Genomic DNA, 23,825 nt, shown 5'->3' with positions numbered 1-23,825 from the left:
GGTTTTCATAAGATCCAATTTTACAAATGCCCTGAAATGCAATGTGTGTCACAGAAGGCCCTAAAAGCAGTAACGGCTCGTTATTCTTTTACCTTTTTCCAGAAGGACCAGATGGCATACTCAGTGTTTTCTGTAAGCTGAATTTACTAGCAGGAACATTTTCAGCTGACTGGGATAAACTGATGCTTCGATTCCTGAAGAACTCAAATCCACCACTTGAACTGGGTTCCTAAGATTACACATGATGTGCGGTACCGTTAGAGAAAGATGCCGTGTAGGTGTATGGCCTAGAGAGGCTGTGCGATTTTGCAACCAACCTGAGCAGTAGGTGTGGATGGAGGGGTCTCAGATTCTCCAGAGCCAATGGCTTTAAGAAATCGAATCATGTGTCGACATAGGTCCCATTTGCCTTGTTCCAGGGCTGTGTTGAACAGAAGGGTGGCATGCTGCCTACTTACTGCTGGGACTTCCATATTCTACAGAAATAACCAAAGACAAGCATTCCTTTTATACGGCAAATGATTTGGGAAGTATGAGCAATTTTTTATCTCTCTGATTTCTATACCACAGAAGGAATGCAGCTATACCTCTGTAGGGGAGTATTTAATAGTAAGAATGAAAGGAGCAATAGAAAGTATCATGCAAGGAAAAGCAAGGCAAACACTCTGCTGGTGTACTATAAATTAGGATTTTCTAAACTTTCTAAAAATGTCAGACATCTTACATAAACCTGACCCACATTCTATCTTTCCTGGTTCCTAGCAACTCTGCAAAGTGGTTATGCCTTTCCTATTTTACAGATGAGGAAACTGAGTTCAGTAACTTGCTGAAGACCAGCAAAAATGCAAGAACACAAATCTAGATTTGCCTGACTCCCAAAAGCTCAGGTCTCCCTCTTGTGACAGTTTTTGAGGCTGTGACAAAAGTACTCTTAGCTCTGGGCAACAGTAGGCAGGACTGCTACACAAAGAGTGTCCTCACAAATTCTTTCGAAAACTTCACCAGATCGCCTGCCTTGGCCTTCAGGGAAAGGCATCTCATAGGCAAGTTTAACTGTAATTATCTGACAATCCACAGCAACGCTGGAATTCTGATACAGAGAAAGTGTCCAATCCCATTGCTTGGCAGATCCCTGGGAGTCTAAGGGGTGACCTAAGACAAAACACAGCTGCATTTATTTTGTTTCTATTTTTATCATTCTGTGGCTTTTTTAGATAAGCCCGGGAATCACAGACTTTCGGGGCCATCCCGCCTCTGCTGGACTATTTCCTTTGGCTTCAGTCAGTTGTCATGAAGCAAGTAAGTGGACGAGAAATGTGCTTCAGGCAGAGTTTAAACCAAGTTTATGGTTAGCTTCTTATATCAATGAAAACAACTTTCCAGTAATTTGAAAGCACCGCTAAGTGCAGCCTGTCAAATCTGTATCAGACTGATAAGAACAGCAACTATCAAGCCCTTCTGTCAAATATATAATGACACAGATTTTCAGGAGTCTCTAAGAGGCCATTATTTTGAGAAGACCCGTGTGCTGTAAGGTAGTGTGGCAGGCCTGCGTTTCCCCAGCTTGCTATGGGGAGCCTAACAGAAGGTGCTCTGCTAGGAGGACCCAGGCTTTAACCAGAGTCCCCTCGGCGATTCCACACTAGAAGGAAACGAATCTATTACTGTGACAGGCTCGGACAGATAGCTCAAATTAGCTAATATTAACTTAAACTCGCTAATATTCAAAATAATTACTATTATATTTCCTATGTAATATGTGCATGTTATTCTATGTATTATATATTACATAGAATAGAAAACCAGACTGCATGGATCCTTTGAACATCATCACAGTGTCAACACAGGACACTTCTTCCCTCCCCCCTATGCAAGCTCATTAATTCTTGTACTTTATAAGAAGAGAATTGTTACCTGTAAGATAATAAGGTAAGAGGCAGCTGTGTCCAAATCCTGAGCCATCAGGCATTCCTCAAACAAGTCCTTGGGGTTTCCAACGGCCGCAAAAAGATAATTCCACAGGGCATATTCAGTCTTCCTAGCACAATGAACAACCGTCTGCAGGAAGAGGGGGAATTCGGTGATAAACTTGGCCACAGTGGGAAGCAGAGGGTCGGGAATGGGTTCCCGTGAGGTAGCTTCTTCTTCCAGCACTTCGTGGAGCATGAGCTCCAGCACATGAGGGAAGTAAGGTAAAGCGGCACAGGACTGGGCTAAGAGCAGGGCCTGCTCCCCAAGGTTCCTGACCAGCAGCTGCCGCAGAATGTGGTGGAGGTAGATCTGAGAGGTTCTCTCCACAACACAGTAAGGGAAGAGCACCTCCATCTGCTCCCTAGCACTGCTCCGCGTGTACAAGGAATCATAGAGCAAAGTGTCATTGACAGCACCGAGGACCAATGCGTCTTCAAACAGAACAGCCAGGGGGTAGATATTGATGTGAAAAGGCAGCATGATCCGCTGGGACAAGAAGGAATGGGGCTTGCGGTGGTCCCTGGGGAAGAGAGGGAGCCACACTTTCATCCCTGCCCCTCCGCAGCTCAGCCAGAGGGCCTCCAGAAGGTGACGCTTTTGTTTATTTGCTCGACACGTAGTCCAGACATTCTCAACAGACTGGGCGAGGACAACAGGAGGACAGAATGGCAGCTGGAGAAGCAAAGACAAAAATCCATTTTTTCCCTATTAAATTTGTACATTCTGAAGTTGCCTGGCACTAATAAATGATAGCACAACTTGTTTGGGGAAAATTAGGGGTTTCTATTTAGAATTAGAGTCAAGAACAGTACCTTGCCTTTCAAAGTATGTGTATTTAAATCTAAAAATGAGACAAAACAAAACCAAAAAACCCCACAAATTTCACCAATTTATCTTACTTTGCCATTAGAATTAGCAAATAATAATGCCTAAGCAATAACATCTAGAGTAGGGAACATTTTATTATTGTTTCGGGATGTTCTTATTCACCCTTCACAAATAGTCTTAAACCCGGTTTCCAAGTCACAAGACGATACTCTCCTCTTAAATTCTTTTATTCCTTCATCTCTAATGTTCTACGTGATTTGCATTTTACTCACAAGTTTCCTTTGGTTAGGGTTACTGTCCTTCTCCCGGATCTGAGGGCCCGATCTATCCCTCTGCATCATGATGAGCTGTCCTGCAAGATTTAGCATAATGCTCTCTGCATCACGAGCCTGAAAGAAAAATTGGATTGGATTATGTTTTCAGCATTTCCCCCCAACTCTATATGGTTTACAGGTGAAACCACTACCACCGTTTACTGAGCGTATACCACGTACAGCCGTTCTGTGAGGTGATGTGGAGTACAAGCTGCTTTCTGGCTAGGGTGCAACAAGCTTTACCACAATGCAACTAAGGAACACTACAATTGCACCTAAGATTGAGGGCAGAGCTGAATGACCCTGATAAAACCAGAAGAGCTTCAGAAGTTCACAGAAATGAGAGATCACTTCAGTGACCCACCTGACATAGCGAGGGAAGGCTTACAGGGTGAGATGGGCCTCAAAGGATGAGGACGACACACGGGAGGCAGGAAAAGGGTTGGCTCTCCAGTTGAAGAACACCACTGTACATGACACGGAGATGGAACATCTTTTTTGGGAAAGTGAGGACAATCTGACTAGATTAGGACTATCATGAGAAAAATGCTGGAAGATAACAGGAAGGCTTGAAAGCCAAGTTAAAAAAAAAAAAAAAAAGGAAATAAGCCACTACTTATGATTCTTGAATAAGGGAGTTATTAAAAATCCTGAGTTGGGGGAGGAGCAAGATGGCAGAGGAGTAGGAGACCTAGATTTCGTCTGGTCTCAGGAATTCAGCTGGATAGGAATCAAACCATTCTGAACACCTACGAAATCAACAGGAGATCAAAGAAAAGAATAGCAACAAATCTCTGGACAAAAAAGCGACCACTTTCTGGAAGGTAGGACGTGCAGATTAGTGAATCCGAGGCAATATTTGGGAGGATAGACAGCGGGGTAGGGGGCCTCTGTCGGCCGCTCTGGCAAGTGATAGAGCCTGGGGCACAAAATCAGAACTTTTATAAGTCTGCTCCCCTGAGGGACATCGCTCCAGGGGCCAATGGGGGGGTGGAACCCTCGCAGGACAGTGTGGTCTCAGGACCCTCGGGGTCACAGAAAGACCAGGGGTGCCTGAGTGCAGAAGAGCTCCCAGGTATCAGAGCGGGGAAGCCGGCTGCAGAGTCGGAACCAAGGAGCGGGCTCTCAAATCGGGGCTGCCATAAACCATGATCCGCGGCACAGTCGGGCCCCTGCTCCTCCAGCAGGGACCCAACAAGCGGCAGATCCGGGGAGACTCCCCGGGGAGGAGCGGCGCGGGAGTGCACCGCAGGGATCTGCTGGGTTTGGAGACTCCACAAGGGGTCAGGTGCCAGAGACAGAAATGCTTGGTCACAGGCCGGGGAAGCACGGAGTGCGGCCAGAGACCGGGGAGACGGGAGTGACTGAATGCTTTTCTCGGGGGCGCACTGAGGAGCGGGGCCCCGAGTTCTCGGCTCCTCTGGGGCAGAGATTGGGAGGCCGCCATTTTCACTCTCGTCCTCCGAAGCTGTACACAAAGCTTGTAGGGAACAAAAGTTCCTGAGAGCAAACCCGAGCAGATTACTTGGCCCAGACCAGCAAGGGTGGGGCAATTCCACCTCTGGCAAAGACATGTGGGAACCACGGCAACAGGCCCATCCCCCAGATGAGCAAGAACAGCCAGCCAAGACCAAGTTTACCAATCAATGAGAACGGCAGAACTCCAGAGCTAGGGGAATACTGCACATAGAATCCATGGCTTTTTTTACCATGATTCTTTAGTCTTTCAAAGGTAATTTTTTTTTTGAATTTTTCTTTTTCCCTTTTTAACCAACATCTTATCAATCCTTTTAAAAAAACATTTTTTTCATTTTCAGATTCATATTCTATCCCTTCATAGTAGTTACCCCTATTTTTGGCATATATATATAATTGGTTCTCTCTTTAAAATTTTGAGATACAGTTTCTTCTAACAGATCAAAATATACCCTAAATCCCTAGTGTATGGCTTTGTTCTAGTCTCCTGCCTGATCACATTCTATCCTTTTTTTAGATCTTCTTTTTTCAAACAACTTATCAATTCCTTTTATAAAATCTTTTATAATTTTCATCTTTACAGTCATATTCCATTGCTTCATCGTATTAACCCTTATTTTTGTACATATGTAAGTTTTTCTTTCTTTAAATTTTGGGAGGCACTTTCTTCTAACAGACCAAAATACACCCAAAATCTAGTGTGTGGCACTGATCTATGCACCAGCCTGATCATATTTGATCATATTCTGTTTTTTTTGTTTTGTTCTGGTTTTGTTTTTATCTTTTTCTTTTTCCTATCTTTCCCTTTCTTCCCCCCCCCCCCCAGTTTCAGGTCTTTTCTGATTTGTTTAGAGTATATTTTCTGGGGACGTTGTTACCCTGTTACCATTTTGTTCTCTCATTCATCTATTCTCCTCTGGACAAAATGACAAGATGGGTAAAATCACCTCAACGAAAAGAACAAGAGGTAGTAACGACTGCCAGGGACCTACTCAATACGGACATTAGTACGATGTCGGAACTAGAGTTCAGAATGATGATTTTAAAGATACTAGCTGGGCTTGAAAGAAGCATGGAAGTTATTAGAGAAACCCTTTCTGGAGAAATAAAAACTAAAATCTAACCAAGTCAAAATCAAAAAGGCTATTAATGAGGTGCAATCAAAAATGGAGGCTCTCACTGCTAGGATAAATGAGGCAGAAAGAGAAAATTAGCGATAAAGACGACCAAATGATGGAAAATAAAGAAGCTGAGAAAAAGAGAGAGAAACAACTACTGGATCACGAGGGCAGAATTCAAGAGATAAACGATAACATAAGACGAAACATTAGAATAACTGGGATCCCAGAAGAAGAAGAAAGAGGGGGGAAGAAGGTACACTGGAGTAAATTATAACCGAGAACTTCCCTAATTTGGGGAAGGAAACAGGCATCAAAATCCAGGAGGCACAGAGAACCCCTCCCAAAATCAATAAAAATAGGTTCAACACCCCATAATCTAATAGTAAGACTTACGAGTCTCAGAGACAAAGAGAAAATCCTGAAAGCAGCTCGGGAGAAGAGGTATGTAACCTACAAGGGTAGAAACATTAGACTGGCAACAGACCTATCCACAGAGACCTGGCAGGCCAGAAAGGACTGGCAGGATATATTCAGAGCACTAAATGAGAAAAATATGCAGCCAAGATTACTATATCCAGCTAGGCTGTCATTGAAAATTGAAGGAGAGATAAAAAGCTTCCAGGACAAACAAAAACTAAAAGAATTTGCAAACACAAAACCAGCCCTACAAGAAATATATATATATATTTTTAAAGATTTTATTTATTCATTCATGAGAGACAGAGAGAGAGAGAGAGGCAGAGGGAGAAGCAGGCTCCCAAGGAGCAGAGAGCCCGATGCGGGACTCGATCCCAGGACCCTGGGATCATGACCTGAGCCGAAGGCAGACGCTTAACCATCTGAGCCACCGAGGCGCCCAGCCCTACAAGAAATATTGAAAGGGGTCCTCTAAACAGAGAGAGCCTAAAAGCAACACAGACCAGAAAGGAACACAGACACAATATACAGTAACAGTCACCTTACAGGCAATACAATGGCACTAAATTCCTATCTTTCAATAGTTACCCTGAACGTAAATGGGCTAAATGCCCCCCATCAAAAGACACAGGCTATCAGATTGGATTAAAAAACAAGACCCATCGATATGCTGTCTGCAAGAGACTCATTTTAGACCCAAAGACACCCCCAGATTGAAAGTGAAGGGGTGGAAAACCATTTACCATGCTAATGGACACCAAAAGAAAGCTGGGGTGGCAATCCTTATATCAGACAAATTAGATTTTAAACCAAAGACTGTAATAAGAGATGAGGAAGGACACTATATCCTACTTAAAGGGTCTATCCAACAAGATCTAACAACTGTAAATATCTATGCCCCTAACATGGGAGCAGCCAATTATATAAGGCAATTAATAACAAAAGCAAAGAAACACATCGACAACAATACAATAACAGTGGGGGACTTTAACACCCCCCTCACTGAAATGGACAGATTGTCTAAGCGAAAGATCAACAAGGAAATAAAGACTTTAAATGACACACTGGACCAAATGGACTTCACAGATATATTCACAACATTCCATCCCAAAGCAACAGAATACACATTCTTCTCTAGTGCCCATGGAACATTCTCCAGAATAGATCACATCCTAGGTCATAAATCAGGTCTCAACCGGTACCAAAAGACTGGGATCATTCCTTGCATATTTTTAGACAACAATGCTTTGAAACTAGAACTCAATCACAAGAGGAAAGTCGGAAAGAACTCAAATACATGGAGGCTAAAGAGCATCCTACTAAAGAATGAATGGGTCAACCAGGAAATTAAAGAAGAATTAAAAAAATTAATGGAAACCAATGAAAATGAAAACACAACTGTTCAAAATCTTCGGGATACAGCAAAGGCAGTCCTAAGACAAAGTATATAGCAATACAAGTCTTTCTCAAGAAACAAGAAAAGTCTCAAATACATAACCTAACCCTACACCTAAAGGAGCTGGAGAGAGAACAGCAAATAAAGCCTAAATCCAGCAGAGAAGAGAAATAATAAAGATCAGAGCAGAAACCAGTGAAATAGAAACCAAAAGAACAGCAGAACAGATCAACAAAACAAGGAGCTGGTTCTTTGAAAGAATTAACAAGACTGATAAACCCCTGGCCAGACTTATCAAAAAGAAAAATGACCCAAATCAACAAAATTATGAATGAAAGAGGAGAGATCACAACCAACACCAAAAATATACAATTATAGAACATATTATGAGCAACTCTATGCCAGCAAATTAGATAATCTGGAAGAAATGGATGCATTCCTAGAGATGTATCAACTACCAAAACTGAACCAGGAAGAAATAGAAAATCTGAACAGACCTATAACCACTAAGGAAATTGAAGCAGTAATCAAAACTCTCCCACCAAAAAGCCCAGAGCCAGATGGCTTCCCAGGGGAATTCTACCAAACATTTAAAGAAGAATTAATATCTATCCTTATGAAACTGTTCCAAAAAATAGAAATGGAAGGAAAACTTCCAAACTCGTTTTATGAGGCCACCATTACCTTGATCCCCAAACCAGACACAGACCCATCTAAAAGGAGAATTACAGACCAATATCCTTGATGAACAAGGATGCAAAAATTCTCACCAAAATACTAGTCAATAGGATCCAACAGTACATTAAAAGGATTATTCACCACAACCAAGTGGGATTAATCCCTGGGCTGCAAGGTTGGTTCAATATCCGCAAATCAATCAATGTGATACAATACATTAATAAAAGAAAGAACAAGAACCATATGATCCTCTCAATAGATGCAGAAAAAGCATTTGACAAAGTACAGCATCCTTTCTTGATCAAAACTCTTCAGAGTATAGGCATAGAGTATAGGCTGTGAAAAACTCACAGCGAATATCATTCTCGATGGGGAAGAACTGAGAGCTTTCCCCCTAAGGTCAGGAACACGGCAGGGTTGTCCAGTCACCACTGCTATTCAACATAGTATTGGAAGTCCTAGCCACAGCAATCAGATAACAAAAAGAAATAAAAGGCATCCAAATTGGCAAAGAAGTCAACCTCTCACTCTTTGCAGATGATATGATACTTTATGTGGAAAACCCAAAAGACTCAACCCCAAAACTGCTAGAACTCATACAGGAATTCAGTCAAGTGGCAAGATATAAAATCAATGCACAGAAATCAGCTGCATTTCTTTACACCAACAAGAAGAAAGAGAAATTAAGGAGTCGATCCCATTTACAATTGCACCCAAAATCATAAGATACCTAGGAATAAATCTAACCAAAGAGACAAAGAAACTGTACTCAGAAAACTATAAAATACTCATGAAAGAAATTGAGGAAGACACAAAGAAATGGAAAAATGTTCCATGCTCATGGACTGGAAGAACAAAAATGTGAAGATGTCAATGCTACCTAGAGCAATCTACACATTCAATGCAATCCCCATCAAAATACCATCCACTTTTTTCAAAGAAATGGAACAAATCATCCTAAAATTTGTATGGAACCAGAAAAGACCCCACATAGCCAGAGGAATGTTGGAAAAGAAAGGGAAAGCTGGCGGCATCACAATTCTGGACTTCCAGCTCTATTACAAAGCTGTCATCATCAAGACAGTATGGTACTGGCACAAAAACAGACACGTAGATCAATGAAACAGAATTGAGAGCCCAGAAATGGACCCTCAACTCTATGGTCAACTCATCTTTGACAAAGCAGGAAAGAATGTCCAAAGGAAAAAAGACAGTCTCTTCAACAAATGGTGTTGGGAAAATTGGACAGCCACATGCAGAAGAATGAAACTGGACCATTTCCTTTCACCACACACAAAAATAGACTCAAAATGGTTGAAAGACCTAAATGTGAGATAGGAGTCCATCAACATCCTACAGGAGAACACAGGCAGCAACCTCTTTGACCTCAGCCGCAGCAACTTCTTCCTAGAAACATTGCCAAAGGCAAGGGAAGCAAGGGCAAAAATGAACTATTGGGACCTCATCAAGATAAAAAGCTTTTGCACAGCAAAAGAAACAGTCAACAAAACCAAATGACAACCAACAGAATGGGAGAAGATATTTGCAAATGACACATCAAATAAAGGGCTAGTATCCAAAATCTATAAAGAACTTCTTAAACTCAACACCCAAAGAACAAATGATCCAATCAAGAAATGGGCAGAAGACATGAACAGACATTTTTCCAAAGAAGAGATCCAAACAGCCAACATACACATGAAAAAGTGCTCAACATCACTCAGCATGAGGGGAATCAAAATCAAAACCTCAATGAGATAACCACCTCACACCAATCAGAATGGTTAAAATTAACAAGTCAGGAAAGTACAGATTTTGGCGGGGATGCAGAGAAAGGGGAGGGAACCCTCCTACACTGTTGGTGGGAATGCAAGCTGGTGCAGCCACTCTGGAAAACAGTAGGGAGGTTCTTCAAAAAGTTGAAAATAGAGCTACCATATGATCCAGCAATTGCACTACTGGGTATTTACCCCAAAGATACAAATATAGAGATCCGAAGGGGTACGTGCACCCCGATGTTTATAGCAGCAGTGTCCACAATAGCCAAACTATGGAAAGAGTCAAGATGTCCATCGACAGATGAATGGATAAAGAAGATGTGGTATATATATACAATGGAATATTATACAGCCATCAAAAAGAATGAAATCTTGACATTTGCAACGACGTGGACGGAACTGGAGGGGGTTATGCTGAGCGAAATAAGTCAATCAGAAAAAGACATGTATCATATGACCTCATTGATATGAGGAATTCTTAAGCTCAGGGAACAAACTGAGGGTTGCTGGAGTGGTGGGGGTGGGAGGGATGGGGTGACTGGGTGATAGACATTGGGGAGGGTATGTGCTATGGTGAGCGCTGTGAAGTATGCAAGACTGCTGAATCACAGATCTGTACCTCTGAAGCAAATAATACATTATATGTTAAAAAAAAAAAAAGAAGAAGAAGAAGATAGCAGGAGGGGAAGAATGAAGGGGGGTAAATTGGAAGGGGAGACGAACCATGAGAGAGTATGGACTCTGAAAAACAAATTGAGGGGAGGGGGTGGGAGGATGAGTTAGCCTGGTGATGGGTATTAAAGAGGGCACGTACTGCATGGAGAACTGGGTGTTATACTCAAACAATGAATCATGGAACACCACATCAAAACCCCATGATGTATGGTGAGTAACATAACATAATAAAAAAAATGAAAAAAAAAAAATCCTGAGTTATTCAGGATGGCTTACTCAGGGGAGACAGACATCACAGGTGTTGATTTCAGGAATGAATGAAATAGTCTGTCCTTTCATCATGGAAAATTTCAGTCAAATCCTCATGTAGAGAGCTTAACATGACTCCTCATTAAACCCTCTCACCTGGCTTAAAGTTGAAAAGCATTTTTCTAAAGCGAATCTCAGATATGAAGCCTTTTCCACTTGTAAAGAAGAGCATTTGGATGTACAAAAGCAAAAACAAAAAACTGACTGATGTCCTAGGCGTGAAAGGCATGAAAAGAGAACTGAACTGCAGATGATTTCAGGGTACTGCACCTAGGTGGGTGCTAGAGAAGGTGAGGTTACCACTGGTAGGAGTTACAAACAGAAGTTAAGGGAAAACTAAGCAGTTTCATTTCATTGCTCATTAAATTTGAAAGAATCTTAAGACTTGCAAATAAAAATGTTGTGAGAAATGACTGAAGTACAGACGAACTTACCAGAATCAAAGTGAGGCTGGTAAACTGAAGGAGTCAGATGCGCTTTCTGAAGCAATGTATGCAGGGCTAAAGGCAAGCAAGGCACCAGGAGAGCACAGTGTCATATAAACCAGGAAGGGAAGAATTTTAGGAAGGAAAGGATGATTATTCAGAAGCTGTGGGATAGTGTCCCAGCCTGGGGCTTTCCGGCAGGTTGAATTTAAGCTGCCATTATTATTTAGGGTCCAGTCAGCAAGAGAGCAGCCACCCTACATACTCTATTTGCAAGAGAGTTACACAAAACGCTCTCTTGTCCTGCCTTCCAGACACTACCGGGACTGTGGATAAGAACTGGCAAGAGGGTCCAGAAGATTCGTGGGTTTTGTCATTCATTTTGGCGTTAGGCCATATCCAGGTAGGTATAAGTGTAATAACTGATGTTAATTACAAAAAAGAGAAAAATAATAAAAATACCTTTCCCACAACACGAGAAGCCACATATAACTTCAAGGAAGGAGAAGGAAAAATGGAAATGATACGGTGTGCACAATTCTAAGAGCTGGATGGCAGAGGACAGAGAAAAAACGAACACGCAAACCAAGAGAACAGAGAGCCAGCAGACTGGCGCAGAGACTCCACAACACTTTTCAAAGACCTTTTCGGAGTAACTACTGCAGGTCACCGCAGTAGGACTCATGCTCATACTGACTACTGGGAAGGGTGAAAATGGTGAACTTCACTACATTTGACGTGATCTTACTACACAAACAAACCCACTTCTCTTTCCTTCAGCTGTATTCATGCATTCAACACTTTCCACCACTATTGCAGCATGAAGAACAGGGGAGGGCAACGGCACTTTCCAGCAATTTTAATGAGTTTCCAGAAACTTAACATTAAAGCAGGGATTACCTGTATCCCCCAAATGCTAAATTTGAAAGAATCAAACATGCCTTCTCTTACCCTAAAAATATCCCTAGCAGATGATTCTTATTATGAGTTTCAGAGATAAGGAGCCCAGTCTCATGAGGGAGGCCATCTTACAGATAAACAATTTTCACTGTTAGGGATTTTTTTTTTTTTTAAATCTTTAATATGAAATCAAGACCTGCCTTGCTTCTTCCCTCTGTGCAAGATGTAATCAATCTACTTCCTATTACATTTCAACCTACTTTTTTTTTTTTAAGTTTAAATTCAAGCTAGTTAACGTATAGTGTAGTATTGGTTTCAGGAGTAGAATTTAGGGATTCATCACTTACATGTAACACCCAGTGCTCATAAGAAGTGTCGTCCTTAATGTCTATCACCCAATTACCCCCCCCCCCTCAGTTTGTTCTCTATATTTAAGAGTCTCCTATGGTTTGCCTCCCTGTTTTTATTTTTCCTACCCTTCCCCTGTGTTCATCTGTTTTCTTAAATTCCACATGAGTGAAATCATATTTGTCTTTCTCTGACTTACTTTGCTTAGCATAACCACCTCTAGTTCTATCCACGTCACTGCAAATGGTAAGATTTCACTGTTTTGATGGCCAAGTAATACTTCATCACTCACACACACACACCCTCTTCTTTATCCATTCATCAGTCAATGGACATTTGGGCTCTTTCCATATTTTGGCTATTGTTGATAATGCTGCTATAAACACTGGGGTACACGTGCTCCTTCGAATCTGTATGTTTGTATCCTTTGGATAAAAACCTAGTAGTGCAATTACTGGGTCATAGTAGTGCATTTCCTACGTCTATTTTTAACTTTTTGAGGAACCTCCATACTGTTTTCCAGAGTGGCTGCACCAGTTTGCATTCCCACCAACAGAGTAAGAGGGTTCCCCTTTCTCCGCATCGTTGCCAACATCTGTTATATCCTGTGTTAATTTTAGCCATTCTGACTGGTGTGAGGTGGTATCTCACTTTAGTTTTGATTTGTATTTCCGTGATGATGAGTGACGTTGAGCATCTTTTCATGTAGACACGTTAGCCATCTGGATGTCTTCTTTGGAAAAGTGTCTATTCATATCTCCTGCCCATTTCTTAACTGGATTACTTGTTGTTCGGGTACTGAGTTGGGTAAGTTCTTTATAGATTTTGGATACTAACCCTTTATCCGATATGTCATTTGCAAATATCTTCTCCCATTCCGTAGGCTGCCTTTCAGTTTGTTGACGGTTTCCTTCGCTGTGCAGAAGCTTTTCATCTTAATGAGGTCCCAATAGTTCATTTTTGCTTTTGTTTCCTTGCCTCCAGAGACGGGTCTAGCAAGAAGTTGCTGCCTGCTTTCTCCTCTAGGATTCTGATGGTTTCACATTTAGGTCCTTCATCCATTTTGAGCTTATTCTTGTGTATGGTGTGAGAAAGTGGTTCAGTTTCATTCTTCTGCATGTGGCTGTCCAATTTTCCCAGCATCATTTGTTGAAGAGACTGTCATTTTTCCATTGAATATTCTGTCCTGCTTTGTCGAAGATTAGTTGACCATACAGTTGAGGGTCCACTTTTGAGTTTTCTGTTCTATTCCACTGATCTACGTGTCTGTTTTTATGCCAGTACCACACTTCTTAATGATTACAGCTTTGTAATACAGCTTGAAGTCCAGAATTGTGATGCCTTCCACTTTGCTTTTCTTTTTGAACATTACTTTGGCTATTCGGAGTCTTTTCTGGTTCCACAGAAATTTTGGAACTGTGCGTTCCAGCTCTGTGAAAAATGCTGGTGTTGATTTGATAGGGCTTGCACTGAATGTGTAGATGGCTTTGGGCAGTATAGACGTTTTAATAATATTTGTTCTTCCAATCCAAGAGCATGGTATGTTTTTCCATTTCTTTGTGTGTTCTTTACTTTCTTACATAAGTGTTCTACAGTTTTCAGCATACACATCTTTCACCTCTTTGATTAGGTATTCCTAGGTATCTCATGATTTTGGGCACTATTGTAAATGGGACTGATTCCTTGAATTCTCTTCATGCTTCTTCATTTTTGGTGTAGAGAAATGCAGCAGATTTCTCTACAATGATTTTATATCCTGAATTTGCTGAATTCCTGTATCAGTTCTAGCAATATTCTGGTGGAGTCTTTTCGGGTTTTCTACATTGAGTATTACGGAAGTCCTAGCCTCAGCAATCAGACAACAAAAAGAAATAAAGGGCATCCATATTGGCAAGGAAGAAGTCAAACTGTCACTCTTCACAGTCAACTTACTTCTTAATCTGCTCTTTCCCACATTAGATCTCTCCTCTTTGTGACAGGCCTTTTTTTAACTTTTTAAATTCCAGTATACTTAACATGCAGTGTTATATTAGTTTCAGGTGGTGTATAATACAGTGATTCGACATTTCCATACAACACCAGTGCTCATCACAAGTGCATTCCTTAATCCCCATCATGTATTTCATCCATCCCCCACCCACCCACCTCCCCTCTGGTAACCATCAGTTGGTCTCTACAGTTAAGAGTCTGTTTATTGGTTTGTCTTTTTCCTTTGCTCATTTGTTTTGTTTTTTAAATTCCACATGAGTGAAATCACAAGGTATTTGTCTTTCTCTGACTTATTTCACTTAGCATTATGCTCTCTAGATTCATCGATGTCATTGCAAATGACAAGATTTCACTTTTTATTTTTTTTAAAGATTTATTTATTTATTTTGAGAGAGCAAGAATGAGAGAGAGAGAGAGTACATGAGTGGGGGAGGGTCAGAGGGAGAAGCAGGCTCCTCGCTGAGCAGGGAGCCCGATGTGGGACTCGATCCCGGGACTCCGGGATCATGACCTGAGCCGAAGGCAGTCGCTTAACCAACTGAGCCACCCAGGCACCCCACTCTTTTTATTTATTTTTAAAGATTTTATTGATTTGAGAGAGGGAGTGCAAGTGAGCATGAGAGTGGGGAGGGGCAGACGGAGAAGAAGCCAACTCCTGCTGAGCAGGGAGCCTGACATGGGACTGGATCCCGGGACCCCGGGATTATGACCTGAGCTGAAAGGCAGAAACTTAACTGACTGAGCCATCCAGGTGCCCCTTTTATAGTTGAGTAATATTCCATAGTGTATATATACCACATCATCTTTATCCATTCATCTATCAATAGACCCTTGGGCTGCTTCCATAATTTGGCTATTGTAAATAATGCTGCAATAAATACAGGGGTGCATGTATCCCTCTGAATTAGGGTTTTTGTATTTTGGGGGGTAAATATCCAGTAGTGTGATTACTGGATCATAGGGTAGTTCTATTTTTAAGTTTGAGTAACCTCCATCCTGTCTTCCACAGTAGCTGCACCAGTTTGCATTGCCACCAACATTCCAAAAGGGTTCCTTTTTTTCCACATCTTTGCCAATTCTTGTTGTTTCTTGTGTTTTTTGTTTTAGCCATTCTGACAGGTGTGAGGTGGTATCTCACTGTAGTTTTGATTTGCACTTTCCTGATGTCGAGTGATGTTGAACATTTTTCATGTGTCTGTTGGAAAGGCCCTCTTAAAATGGGGTATCCAGTACTACCGGTGCCATTGACTGCCTTCTGTATCTGGGGTATACAAGGAGTCCTTTTATTTTCCCTAATATGAAAACTTCAAATGTGAGCGAGAAAACCTCAAAGTATAGAGAATTGTACAATGAACCCCCATATTTCCATCATCCAAATTCACAACTATTCAAGACTTTGCCACATTTGCTCCATCTATCCTTTTTTTCATTTATTTGGCTAAAGTATTTTATTATTTTTCTTAAAGATTTTATTTTTTAAGTAATCTCTACACCCATTGTGGGGCTTGAACTCACAACCCTGAGATCAAGAGTTACCTGCTCCACCAACTGAGCAAGCCAGGTGCCTCTACACCAAAGTACTTTAAAGGAAGATACCATGCTGTCTTACCACTATACTATGCAACTCTGAAGTACACGGGTATTTGCTTATATAATCATAATGCCAGTAACACATCTAATAAAATCTACAATTATTCCTTAATGTCACCTCTCAGTGCATAATGAGCATCTCTAATTGCTTTAATAGTGTCTTTTTATAGCCAGTTTGAATCAGGATACAAATGAACTTAAGTACTGCATTTGGTTGTTATGGCTCTAAAGAATTATTTATAAGAGTCTCCCCTTACAGCCCCCCGTCCCCACTGCCACATTATTGACTTATAGCTGTCCTACAGAATGTTCTAAGTGGTGGTAAACTAAACCTCTACCCCTGTATTTCCTAGGAATGAAACTTGACTCTAGAAGCTTGATTTAATTCAGGTTCACTGTTTTGGGCAGTAATTCCTCATGTGAACTCTAGGATGCATCACCCCAGGAAGCATGCGATACCTGGTTCTCCTACTTGTAGTAATGCTAATGTTGATTAATAAGGCTTAGATATAGCCACCTGATCCCCTCATTGTGAAGTTCCCCACCAACCTTTCATCTGATAGCTTCATCCAATCATGATCACTATCTGAATCACTTTTCTTAGGGGCTACAAAATGGTGATTCTGTAATTCTTAACCTTCCTTCCACATCTTTTAGCTACAATTCTTCTGTAAAACAGAACTTTCCCTTATCATCTATGACTCTCTGGCTACCATGACATATAGTTTGCAGAGGAAATGGGATCTAGATTTTGAAGGAGATGAATGGAAGTGCCTTAACAGGAAGTAAAAGATTGGGAAGACAGAGATGACAAATCTAGACAGTTGTAAGTCTACATAGTTATCCTTTGAAAACGGGTTCCACACTGACACAAAATTTGGAAACCATCCATGTAACGCAAGGAGCCTTGGAATAGGAAGTTACACAACTTCGTGGGTTTAACCAGAAACTACAGCATTATTTTCTTTCCTTATAGTTGACTAATCATGGAGTTCTCTCTATTTTATATTCAGTATTCCACTTCTTTCCTTCTTTTTCACTGCCAAGTTTAGGTCACTAACACCCTTCATTCAGATCGTTACAGTGGCCTCCCAGTTACCCTCCCTACATCCAGTTTTGTCCAACTCTGGTTCATTTCCCCCCTTACAGATTGGCTAGATATATCTAGTAATACCCAGCTTAAAACACTTTAGACTTTAAGATAAAGCCCAGTCACTCTGAAGTTCTTCCGGTTCCCTGTATGTGTCATTTCTCTCTTTTACTGATGGCCTCTGCACTACTGTTCCCATTGATCTGAGATTCCCACTCTTTACTTAGGTAACCACCTGTCTGTCTTCAGGCTGTAACTTAAATGGTACAAAAATCTCTGACTGTTTAGACTATTCCAGGTTTTCGTTCTATACTCTCGGAGTGACCTATATGACTTTCTGGTACACACATCACAATTATAATTAATTATGCACGTAATTATTTCTTTACTGTCTGAGCAGAAGCCAAGTTTGTTTAGTTTGCCCCAGCATCTTCATGCAAAGCACATTTTAGACACTTGATCTCTATTTGCTGAACAAATAAATAGTTCCCGGTACCAACGTAAAATGCTAAAAACTGAGATGAAGCTCTAAAGAGCTTTGATAACGGAATGGTACCTGCTGTGGCATTTTCAGGGTGATTCCATTCTCTGTGCTCACTGAAGTGAGAGTGACAGATACCACCAGGAAAGGGTGAGGAATGTAGCGTGACATGGACACTTCTTGAAGAACCTGAATACCAGCAGTAGTATTTGGACTGCAAAAAAAAAAAAGACAGAGAGAGAAAGATACCCACACACCTCAACATCAACGCTAGCAAGTTTGTTTTCCTTTCTTTTCCACTACTAATAGTATTAGATTTCATGCTTTTGGAGGATCCAAATGCCTTCTACCTATCATTCCCTCCCCTCAAGTACCCTTCAGGCAGTAGACTGGTAATGTTGAGGTAGACAAAGAATACAAATGGAAATAAGGGAGAAAGAAAAGGAATACAATGTAGAAGGGAAGAAAAAAACTAGGAAAACTAGGAAAGGAAACTAGAAAGGAAAAAATAGGAAAAGTTTGGTTGGTTGAGAAAGGATATGGCTTCTATGAGAGGCTAGTAAAAATTCCTTAATTTCTAATCTTTACAGTATTTCTTAATCACTAAGCTATTCCAGCAAATACACACTTCATGGCTATTAAAAACAAACACACACACACATGCCGCAAGAGCAAAATACAACTCAGGAGGTGTGGTCTAAATGCTGCAAGCCAGCCAGGGGCCCCAAAGGATGCAAGCAGCCCACCGCAGCACCAGGGGCTGTCAGCCCTTCCCCCGCAGACGGCAGCCACCTGGCTCAGCGGGAATCAAGTGAGTCTGCTAAGGACACACTTCCCAAGGCCTTAGGCCAGTGACCACCTTCAAATTTCCCCAAGTGTCCAGAACATTAGGACAGTTAGTAATCACTTGTTTTCAAGGTTGTGAAAAAAACTAGTACCTGAGTTACCCCATCCCAAACCAGATTTTTTTTTTTCAAACAAATCCAGTAAGAGCAGCTGAAGAAGTTAGTGCAAGCTATTTACTTAGGTAGCTAAAAAATAACTACATGAACATCACTAAATACAAAATTTACTTTTTCACTTCTAAAACAAAGGAAACTAAACATAAAATTAGAATAACTTTTAAGAAAATAAAAACGACAGAGGAAGCACAATATACAGAAGGAAAAAGTGACTTGTCGCATGCTATGCACTTACCCATCAGACTTTCTTTCAATACTGTACAGGCAGATTGAACAGTCTGCTCTAAATACTATCACCATGTCCCGGAAGACACTAAGCAGTAATGTTTCTGCTTGTGCTTTGGTGATGTGAGCAAAGGCATTGTCCAGGTTTGATGTTCGCAAGTAGACTCTGAGCTGAAGAACAAAGAAATAAAACTGTAAAAACAAGACACCTACACGTCAGACGACTAAATACTTTAGACACGCTGTTTTTTATCTACTGACTTCTTTTCAAGTAACAGAAGTTTTAATCTGAGCATTACCAATAATTTCACAGGGTAGGCTCATTCTACAAATAACCAAAAGATGAAGCGATTAAAATTGGGAATGTACTATTATGAGGTGCTCCTTCTGAAGACCTGCATATCCAGACCTGATGAAAGTAGACCAGCACTTTCTAAAAACATAAACATACAAATCAATAAGTTAATAAATCTCTAAGGGCAGCCATCCTTAGGAACTTCTCTTCTTTGAACAACTTTTATTATTTATAAACCTCACAGAGAATGTCTAACAGATAAAATCCTTAGAAAAAGTTATCTCAGAAGTTCTGATTATCCCTTTAAAAAAAATTTTTTTTAAAGTTGTAACCAGATAAAGTCTCATTTAGGTTAAAAAAAAAAAAAAAAACCAAATGCCAAATTCTTAATTAAAAAAATAAAATGTTTGTTCATTTTCCAAAAACCGTATTTATACTAAAGCAGATAGTGCTTAGTATCTTTAAAATATAAAAATCTGTTATCTCTGAGAGAAAACAAGCCTTACCTCTTCTTGACGGTCACTTATGTTATAACATGCCAGGACAATAAAATCATTCCACCAGGCTAAGCCACCTGTCACAATCATATTTTGCTCCTTAAAAGATAATTTAAAAAAAACATATTTACATTTATATGCTGCCAGAAACTACAAGAAGTAATACCCTTATAAGATATTCCTAAGCAAACAATGAGAGCTCAAATTATTTCTGCTCTACTCTCTATTCCCCCAATTATTACTCTGGGCCTTTATTAATCATGATTCATATCCTATTTTGGAAAAACAAACACTTCTGTAAATAACTGGGTACACAATGTAGCATCATTATTCCCTTATTCAACAGACTTTGGTTTAAAATCCAGCTTTACCATGTATCAACTACTTGACTCTGAATCCTAGTTTCTCTTTTATAAAACAGTAATAACAGTGCCCTCTCTGAGTCATGAAGGTCAGTGAGCCCCTTGAAGTGCCCGGCAGGCACCTACTACATGTCAGTCCTCATCTTTTCCTATTTGATCCTTGCAAATCCAACTATAATTGTTTCTATGCTACCCACATCTTCACATCACACACAAAAAAGCAGATGATCTCAAATTCAGTGGAAATTTATTTGACCACATCTGATGAACTCAACATGGAAGAGTAAATCCTCAACATAGAAGAGTAAATCCTCAAAAACAAACCAACCATCTCAATATAAAATCCTTTATCAAATATCAAGTACTTCATCAGAACTGATCCTTAGATGTAATCCACCCTCATTTTTTAATATTTGGTATTATTTTTTAATAACTAAATAATGGCTTACTTTAGAGTTATTGCATATGGTAGTTCTCTTATACTCTGAGAAATCAGTTTTTAATTTCAAAAAGACTAACCTGGGTAATGTTTCCAAAAAGTTTCCATTTTTTGGTGAGTAAAGAGTAATGTGCAAAACCAAACTTGCCAACCACAGCAATATTCTGTCCAAGCTTATCAATAGCTGAAAACTAATTAAAAAAAAAAAATTAAGAACTCTTCCTTGCAAATCTATATACTTATATTAAGTATAAAGAGTTTAGCATTGTTGTGTCAGGCAAATAGACTATTAATATTTGCTAAGTGAATTAAATGTAAATTGCTAGATCAAAAAATCTGAGTATTTATATACCAGTTACATTTCACCAAATCATAGATGTTAATATGCTAACAATGTACAAGGGATCAAGTATTAAAATTTTACTATTATCAATGTACCCACTGAAAAAGGCTCAATTCCCAAAATGCCTCTTGCAGCAAACACTATCCAAATAAAGTTAACACCAACAAAATAACAAATAACTCACCCGTATAGGCCAATTGCTCTCTAGATAGGTGTTGGAAATCTACAGAAAATAATACATCAGTTTGGTAAGACTTCTGAAATGTATTTAAACTTAAAGCACTTAAAGCATTAATGTCACAGTATGAGATTCATTTTCCTGTACAGTGTTTAAAGTGTTCCCGAATAGGGGGTATTACTAGCAGAGTACTTGGAATTTACCGTTGAAATACCAGCCCATATTTCACATCTCCTGTCTTGACCATTTCATTATGAGTGGCTAGACATGAGGCTTTCCCACACTGCTTTTTCTCTACACTGTTTTTATTTAAATACTGAACAAGCAATAAATACAGACTGACAAAAGACTTTGAGAACCAGCCATGAGGGCAAGCAAGAATTGTGGAAATAAAGAGTTTGAGAGCCTCAGCAAGAGTTTTGATTTGCTTTAATGGAGGTATTTTTATTACTTTATGTCTTCTGACTAAAATAGCAAAATACTGCTTATAAAATTTAAACAATATAAAAATGTACAAAGTACAAAATGAAATTCTATTCTATCATTGCTCCAGGGATAACCACTGGTTAGTCTTTATTCTCTCTCTAAACATCCATACACATGTAAGTGTGTGTCTAAGCTACTGTTTTTTACTGGGGTATTCAACCTAATCTGTAAGAACTTTGATTTACAGATATTAACTCTTCATCTGCAATGTAAGCGGAAATATACCTTCCTCCCATGTTGTCTGTCTTATATCTCTGTACATGGTGTCTTCTTATCACTCTAACAAGAATTTTAAGCCTAAAAGATTATTCCATAAGATTATCAATGTAGATGAAGAAAATTCTAGCTTTACTGAGACTGACCTCTCCACTAGCCTCCTGATTAAGCAGTTTTCATGAGCCTGTTGTGAGTGTGGTGTGAAACTTAACAGAACGATAGAACAAGGGAAAGAGTTTTCTGTTCCTGGAATAAAAGAACTCAATTTATCCAAATTCATTTTCATTGTACTCCAAGTATTACATATTTAAAAAAAAAAAAAAAAAGCCAAATTAAAAAGGCAGTACAATGCAATCAATCCAATAAGATTCTTTGTGTAATGTGAAGACCAAACAAAAATCAAGTAAAAATACACTGAAAACATCTGTATTAACCTTGATAAAGTTTACTCATGAAACTGTTAGACTTCACTTATTATCTAGTAAGTCAACCTAAAATCTAAGTAAATTAACAGCTTTTGGTTCTGTTGTTAGAAGTTCTCAACTCCAGTGCCGGTTTGTGAAAGCCCACCTTGCAGAATTAAGGGTAACAGTATATTGATATATGCTTGAAAAAGGCTTAACTCATATCTTAACAGATTCGCTGCACCACACAGGCCAGTTAATAAAGTTCCCTATGACGGGTGATGTCAGTTCAGGGGCACGGTAATCTGAGGCAATGATCAGGTGGTGACAGAAGAGTTCCAAGTAGTTTTGTGCAAGCCTGTGTTTGGATGAAGAAGATCAAAACAGTCACCTGAAGAAGGGTGTCCCTGGAGTATAACTGAGCCAGCCGTCCAGAACATTAAAAAGAACCACTTCCCTTGAACCCTGGTGTTTCCTAAGTATTTATGAAACGTGGGGTGGGTGAAGTGTGAGCTGGGATCTCACTGCCAACATGGATTCCAACTTGAAGGGTTTCTAACCATGGGCACCAAGGTAAAATTTTATCATATGGTCCACACTCTAATGAGTATCTGTAGGAGAAAAAAACTTTATTCTTTTAACCTCTAAAAATGTAGGAGGTGCCACAAACTACAAATGGTTTATTTTCAAAGCTCAAGTTTAAGTTTAAAATGAAGCTTTACTTCTGATGCAGTTGTGTGTCTGAAGATGCTATGGAATGAAAAGTGAAAATGAAATTTTCATTTTCTCTAGTAGGTCACATTTATTGATCTATGTGTCACCTGAGCTTTGAGCTCTACCCCTAACACTGAGAACAGGAAATGGCAGAAGTAAGGCAAGCGGAAGCTAATGAATCATGAAGAAGTCAGGCCAGGATTGCATACTCAGGGCATAAAAGTCACACCACGCCACACCATGCCACGCCATGCCACACCACTGGGAGCCTGAGTGCTAAGGTTCAGAATCTCCATTTTTAACATCTTAGGATTCCTCAGTCTTTCAAAAAACCTCAATCTACCTTCCCCCTCCCCCCGCCGCCTTAAAGTCATTTTGCTAAAACCCTGTCTCCTACCTAGACTGCTTTTGTCTGTCACGGGTAAGACTGTGAGAGCCATCCTCCTAGCAACACCTGATCTGTGCTGAATACCACACCTGATACATCTGAGACCCCTCAGAAGGACTACAAATCATTTATAAATGAAAGAGCCTTTAAAATCCTCTGTTGACATCCTTAGCATATTTTGTGAAGCTTATTTTTTCCAAATAGCCAGGTTAACTATAAAACCAACATTTCAGAACAGTGGATGATAATGATTCATGCACCCTTCAGAAATAAATGTTTATATCATGCAAAGTACTGAGTGCTAAAATAAACGGCAGTCCAAGAACGAATACACCCTAAAACCATGAGGGCTTTGTTTTAATTTCACATTATTTGTGCTCCATTTGTCAACAAACTACTCTCAAAGTTTTTAAAATCTGTAGCTAGGAAAACTAAATTTAAACACACACATGTGCGCGTGCACGTGCACGCACACACACACACAAAAAGCACCATTTCTACCAGCAGCTACCAACCCTGCTGCTGACAAG

The 23,825-nt window shown here is 40.0% G+C and overlaps 1 protein-coding gene across 8 annotated transcripts in view; it reads right to left on the bottom strand.

Moving 5' to 3' along the window:
- RIC1 (RIC1 homolog, RAB6A GEF complex partner 1) overlaps positions 1 to 23,825 on the bottom strand; it is a 166,363-nt gene that overhangs the window by 9,286 nt on the left and 133,252 nt on the right. For all 8 annotated transcript variants that reach the window (XM_035029164.1, XM_035029165.1, XM_035029163.1 and 5 more), the window contains 9 exons: positions 21,094 to 21,132; positions 20,647 to 20,757; positions 19,775 to 19,864; positions 18,984 to 19,144; positions 17,862 to 18,000; positions 3,072 to 3,188; positions 1,915 to 2,643; positions 318 to 476; positions 93 to 229 (listed from right to left, as the gene is read on the bottom strand). In XM_035029164.1, coding sequence (XP_034885055.1) covers positions 93 to 229; positions 318 to 476; positions 1,915 to 2,643; positions 3,072 to 3,188; positions 17,862 to 18,000; positions 18,984 to 19,144; positions 19,775 to 19,864; positions 20,647 to 20,757; positions 21,094 to 21,132 — 1,682 coding nt within the window. The remainder of the gene's footprint in view (positions 1 to 92; positions 230 to 317; positions 477 to 1,914; positions 2,644 to 3,071; positions 3,189 to 17,861; positions 18,001 to 18,983; positions 19,145 to 19,774; positions 19,865 to 20,646; positions 20,758 to 21,093; positions 21,133 to 23,825) is intronic.

The sequence above is a fragment of the Mirounga leonina genome, unplaced genomic scaffold (genome assembly GCF_011800145.1).
Source record: "Mirounga leonina isolate KUSES-001 unplaced genomic scaffold, KU_Mleo_1.0 Mir_224, whole genome shotgun sequence".
NCBI lineage: Eukaryota > Metazoa > Chordata > Mammalia > Carnivora > Phocidae > Mirounga > Mirounga leonina.
This window is presented reverse-complemented; position numbering and strand designations above follow the sequence as displayed.